General features: G+C 32.4%; 1 protein-coding gene across 3 annotated transcripts; it reads right to left on the bottom strand.

The window, feature by feature from the left end:
• Window positions 1-3781: 3781 nt before the first annotated feature.
• On the bottom strand, window positions 3782-5465 carry LOC105804537 (ricin B-like lectin R40C1). 3 transcript variants are annotated; one of them, XM_012637201.2, is made up of 5 exons: window positions 5209-5465; window positions 4874-5115; window positions 4508-4630; window positions 4080-4299; window positions 3782-3960 (listed from the first exon to the last, which is right to left on the bottom strand). In XM_012637201.2, coding segments are annotated over exons 1-5 (717 nt in total). In that variant the 5' UTR covers window positions 5339-5465; the 3' UTR covers window positions 3782-3958. The 3 variants fall into 3 exon arrangements, with proteins under 3 accessions (XP_012492655.1, XP_012492653.1, XP_012492654.1); XM_012637199.2 differs by having other exon boundaries at window positions 3782-4299; XM_012637200.2 differs by having other exon boundaries at window positions 3782-4299; window positions 4874-5112.
• Between the last annotated feature and the right edge of the window lie 409 nt (window positions 5466-5874).

The following is a 5874-nucleotide window of genomic DNA, read 5'->3' as shown; positions in this document are numbered from 1 at the left end:
CGACAACGACGAAGAACGGATATGTAGTTTTTATTTTTATTTTTATATATATAGATAATAATAATACAAAAGGGAAGATAGTAATAAAAAGATCACATTTTTTTCAAGGTTTTTGATTGCTCTCTTTCATTTATCAGAAAAGAAAAACCAAAGAAAAATCCCCTCTTTTACATTGTTATTTTTCGTGGTTTTTATAGCCACGGTTACTGTTAATCTATGCTACTGTCTTCTGTGTCTTTGCTTGTTTCTGTCTTTTGCAGGTGAAGTCAATGGATGTTGAAGGGCTAACCATTGCTATTTTTGGTGCATGGTCACAGATGCCTGTCAGGCTTCGTGTGGTGGGTGTGCTGACATCGCACATGGAGGCAGCGACACAAGGGAGCTAGGGTTAGGGTTTCAATTTTGTTTTGCTGAAACTAGTTAATGTTTTGGGCTTATCGGGCCCTCGGTAATGGGTTTGGGTAGTTGGCTATTATGTTTGGGTTTAGTTAGTTTGGGAATTTGGGCTGCAAAAATTTTGGGTTTTGGGCCGAGCAAAATGGGCTTGTACAATGTGGAAAGTATATGTACATGGAAATCTAATTATTGTTGAGCCCATACATGTTTCTTTATATTTATATGAAATATATGACTAACAAAGATGATGAGGATACGTGTTAGGGCTTGTGATCAAGTTGATTGGAGGTGCATTGTATGTTTATATTGAATTTAAATGAGTGGTAAGTTAATTACCATGTTATATGAACTTACTAAGCATTTCATGCTTACTCTGTTTTATTTTCCCCTGTTCTATAGTAATTCGGAGGCTCGTTGGATTGGAAGCTTGGCGGAGATCACTCACACTATCCATCAGTCCATTTTGGTATATATATATGGTAAATCAATTATGGTTATAATGACATGTATAGGTTAATTAGCCAATATGAGCATATGAATGCTTTAATTGTAACTAGACATTGGAATGGCTTGTGATGGATATGTTTGGTATGTGTTTGAAATGGTTGATTGATAGAAAATATATTGGCATATTGATGATTGAATTAAGTTAGCATATTTGATAAGATATGCATATATGTTAACTTGGTAATTTAAGTGTGTATACTTGATTATATGAGGTATTATATCATGTACAGGACTTGATTTTGAGTTGGGTTAAATGACCTATAATAGCTTGTGAATGTGTTAAAGTGTTGGTGTAGGAGGACGACAAAATGGGGTGAGAAATATGACTTGGAAAATAGCTTATTTTCGTCCACACGGGTAGAGACACGGGCGTGTGTCTCAGCTGTGTGTGACACACGGCCTAACACATGGGCATGTGACCTAGTCGTGTGTCCCATGCATCTTTAAAATTTCAAAATAGAATGCCCAGGTATTTACACACGTCCTAGCACACGGGCATATGACCCAAGTCAGAGAGTTACACGGCCTGAGACACAGGTGTGTTCCTTGGCCATGTGAACCACACGGCCTGACCACACAGGCGTGAGACCCCTGCACCTAGAAAAAATTTTGAGATTTTGCGAAAAATTCTCTAAGTACCCGGTTTAGTCCCGACTCATTTCTAATGCATGTTTTGGACCTCGAGGGTTCATATAAGAGACTTTATGTTTGATTTCTGACATGAATACTGTATAAAATGAAATGTTTGTTTACTTGATCTGTATATTCCGGTAACGCTTCGTAACCCTATTCCGGCGACGGATACGGGTTAGGGGTGTTACAAAAAGGAGTGGTCTCGGACACCTTTGCAATGATGGAGAATTGTCTAGGGATGATAATTTTGTAGAATTTAAAATTTTATTTTTTTAGAGTTGTGAACTAATTGATGGAATATGTAAATACTGGGGACTAACTTTGTTATTGTCTCAACAAAAAAGTTATGTCGAGCTTCCTTTTGTGACTTAACGAGAGAGTAACAAAAAAAAATCGTAAACATTAGTGACCAAATTGAAATTTCCATTATTGAATGACTAACATACAAACATACTCATAATTAGGTGACTATTTACATAATTTAATTAGTGAGAATTTGAAGGGTAAATTTCAAGAATTTCTATTGAGATCATATATAGATTGGTCCAATGTTAAAATTTCAAAATTCAATTAAAATAAATAAAACAATTATACTTATCCATGTGATATTACAAGGACATATTTTATTTAACAAAATTTTCTTCTATTTCAATTTGTTTTTATTTTTTAGAACACTGAATGATTATGAGATAGTATTAGATGGGTTGAATATTAATTTTGGTAGACTATGGATAATACCTTCCTTAAATGAGTATAATTAGTCAAAAGTCAAGAAATTAAAAGAAGATTAAAAATTCATTAAGACTTAATCAAATGATTAAGCTACATTTCAATCATGATTCATTTTAAACATCAGATTTGTTAAAAATAATTATTATATTAGATTGAAAATAAGTCAATATGCACTTGAGTTTACATTAATATTCAAAACTTCAAACTCACAACAGTTTAAATAACTTTGAGATGAATATAAAATGAAAAAGATTATGATTTATGAATAAAGTATTTATTTTAAGAGTTAATTGTACTGGATATTTTCAAATTATGACATTCATTTTAATTTTGTTTTAAAATTTTAAAATATTTTAATTACATTTTAAATCATTATTAAAACTGTTAATTTAACATGTTAAATGATATGCCAAATCTTATCTAGCTAAATTTAAAATGAAAAGTTTAAAGAAAACTAAATCCAAATATTTATTTTTAATTTTTTCGTTTTGAATTATGTCATATAAGATCGATGTGTCATTTAATGCTTAAATTAACAATTTTAACAATGTAAATACCTAATTGAGATAAGAAGGATTTAGAATTTAAGGATAATTTAAAATGAAAATATTAATTTAAAGTTAAGTTGTGAATTGTGAGGTGGGATTTGTTTTTATGAGCATAATTTAGATGAAATGAGAAATAGTAAATGTAATAATGAGGTGTGAAGATAAATCAAACCAACTTATGATATATAAAGGTTAAATCACAATATGAATAATGTGAACACCCTTCTTTACACATTAATCATTATGGAATATTATTATTACAGATAGAAAAACACAATGTATCCAATCTATTTACTGTTTAAATTAAACAGATTATCCGCGTTGATGTCATTCTTGGCAATATCAACTAAAGTATTTTGATGCTAAAGTTTCATATATTTGCACACGAAAATGACAAGAAAATAATATAATATATATATATATATATTTTAAAGGTATCTGGTCCAATAATCAATCCTCTATATTTTCAAAGTAGATACTGCTTGCGAATTTTAAATTTGTTCCATACCTAGAGTAAGGATCGAATACTCGATCACTAGTCTTGCCTAACTCCTATGATTTTTGATCTATATCTTTTAATAAAGATTCTTTAAAAGAAAAGGTGAGACAGGGAGAACCTTTTATAATGTTTGGGTCCTCAACATGCCTTTTTTTTAGTTCGCATCTACTTAGGCAGGCTTAATTAGTTTAAGTTTGTATTGATTTTTTAATATTTAAAGACCTCATACTGTTATATCTGAAAGAGAGTTTTCAGCTTTTGTTTAGAAAGGTTGATCTCAAAAACTCAGAACTAATTATAGTGTGCAGAAGCATACAAGATGATGCAGCACATATTGTAGCGATGGCAAAATGTTATTAAATCTTCATTGTTTTGCCAAATGAAGAAATTTTCATTTGAATCCTTCATCAACTGATTTGTTTTGGGTTGGTATTCATTTTCTCCACTAATGACCTCAACCAAAAAAAAAAGAACAAAGAGAAGCATATTTGAATAGAATAAATTTGCAGGCATTCACAGAAACTATGCAGCCAGCAGATATTTAGTACTTTCCAACATATATTTATATTAAGTAGATAATTAAGCAGCAATCGGTCCTTTCAAGCTATTGGATCACGAAACTGACTCCACCACATTGCAACCATCCTGCATATATCACTGATTACTGGAAGAAACATAAAAGAAATGAAGGTAATCGAGCTTAATTGGCTACACCATTTGACTGATGATCATGTTTATCCAAGTTCTCGGTTGCTAAAACTTACAATGCGATGATATCTTCCATATTTGGTTATCTCCATTCTTCCATTCCCAAAGCACAATTTTATTGCCTTCTTGGATATCAGGGTGATCACCGAGGTATACATCCATATTCAAGTGAATGTTATTAAACATTCTTATACGTCTATAGCCTTCATTATCAATCACCTTGCTTTCACTCCACATTAGGGATAAATCATTTGAATTGAAACATGCCAATTGCACCTACAAAGAAAAAAAAGAACTTTTTTCTCAACACAAATGTAAAGTTAATATATTCAAAATGTTGTTCATTTTTACTGACTCAAGAAAAAAATGAATAAAAGAGAGGAAAAATGTATCACATTTTTGAATGAGGATGTTTGTTGCTTCTTACCGATGTCAGCAAACCTTATCAAGCAAAGAAAAATACAAGGCAATGAATAATTCTTACTGGTTGAGCAGCTCCACAAGCATGCTTGAGGGCTAATCCAGTGGCTTTATTAACCAGAGCAAAGCCGGGGAAACCCTCTTCATCTTTCACGTTGGACCCGAACTTATCATCCTTGAACCAGTGCTAAAATAGCGAACAAAGCAAGTAAAATGAAAATCAAAATAAGAACAAATTCTTTGCCCTCCTTTTAAGTTTTAACAATCAAAATGGGCTTTTTGGCTGTTAACTAATTTGTTAACTACCAAGTCAAAAACCTTATAATTCTATGCAAGAGGGGAAAAGTGGATAAACAAGGTAAATCTAAACGAAATAAAAAAATTCCCATAATCTAAAACTATTTTGCTAATATAGTTGACAGATACATACTTGGTGTTCATCATAGGGATCGGCTTTAGCAAGAACAACCTTGTCAAATCTAACCGAAAGATTTAATTTTGGATCAGCTTTACAGCAGATTTTGACAGTAGGTTCCTTTGAGAGGTTGGAAGCATGACCAGAATGATTGGAATGGTGAGTGTGAGATGAGGAGTAGGGACAATCATCACCATGACAATCGGACCTTCCTTCACCAAATTTATGACCACCATGTTTTTCGTGCCCTGACACTGCTGATTAGTTGTATAAACCGAGTGAAGAGTAAGAGACATTTGCTAGGATTTTTTATTAGGTTGTCTTTTCTTTTTAGTTTTTAAGAAACTTACAATGTGGTGATATCTTCCATATTTGGTTATTCCCAGAGTTCCATTCCCAAAGCCCAATCTCATTGCCATCTTGGACTTGAGGGCGATCACCTAGGTACGCATCCATATTTAGGTGAATGTCATTAGCCATTCTTATAGCTCTATAGCCTTCATTATCGATCACCTTGCCCTCACTCCAAATCAGGGACTTATCAAATTCGTTTGCCTTGAAACGTTCTAATTGCACCTGTAGAGGAAAGAAAACATTTTTCAATGCAAAATTGAAGTAAATATATTCAGAATGTTTTTCATTTTTACAAGCTTAAAATAATAATAATAATAATGAGCAAAAGAGCAAACAGTGTATCGCATATTTTAATGTAGATGCCCACTACTTCTTACATGTATCAACAAAAGTTTTCAAGCAATGAAAAATAAGGCAATGAAGAATTCTTACTAGTTGAGTAGCTCCACTAGCATGTTTGAGGGCCAGACCGGTGGCTTTATTAACCAGAGCAAAGCCAGGAAAACCCTCTTCATCTTTCACGTTGGACCCAAACTTATCATCCTTGTACCAAAGCTAAAATAGCAACCAAAGAAAGGAAAATGCAAATCAAAATAAGATCAAATTAGTTGCTTTCCTTTTAAGCTTTAAGAATCAAAATGGACTTTCGGGTTGTTAACTAA

Source organism: Gossypium raimondii, chromosome 11 (genome assembly GCF_025698545.1).
Source record: "Gossypium raimondii isolate GPD5lz chromosome 11, ASM2569854v1, whole genome shotgun sequence".
Taxonomy (NCBI): Eukaryota; Viridiplantae; Streptophyta; class Magnoliopsida; order Malvales; family Malvaceae; genus Gossypium; species Gossypium raimondii.
The sequence above is the reverse complement of the archived record's forward strand: the minus strand, read 5'-3'. Positions and strand labels throughout refer to the sequence as shown.

What these genes read in the sequence shown, in the direction of transcription:
- LOC105804537 (XM_012637199.2), bottom strand. Translation starts at nt 5,338, where the DNA reads ATGGCTAATGACATTCACCTAAATATGGATGCGTACCTAGGTGATCGC. An exon ending in ATGGAAGATATCACCACATT is followed by an intron (nt 5,116 to 5,208) that starts GTAAGTTTCTTA and finishes ACAACTAATCAG; the next exon opens with CAGTGTCAGGGCACGAAAAA. An exon ending in CTTGTGGAGCTGCTCAACCA is followed by an intron (nt 4,300 to 4,507) that starts GTAAGAATTATT and finishes TTTTCTTTGTAG; the next exon opens with GTGCAATTGGCATGTTTCAA.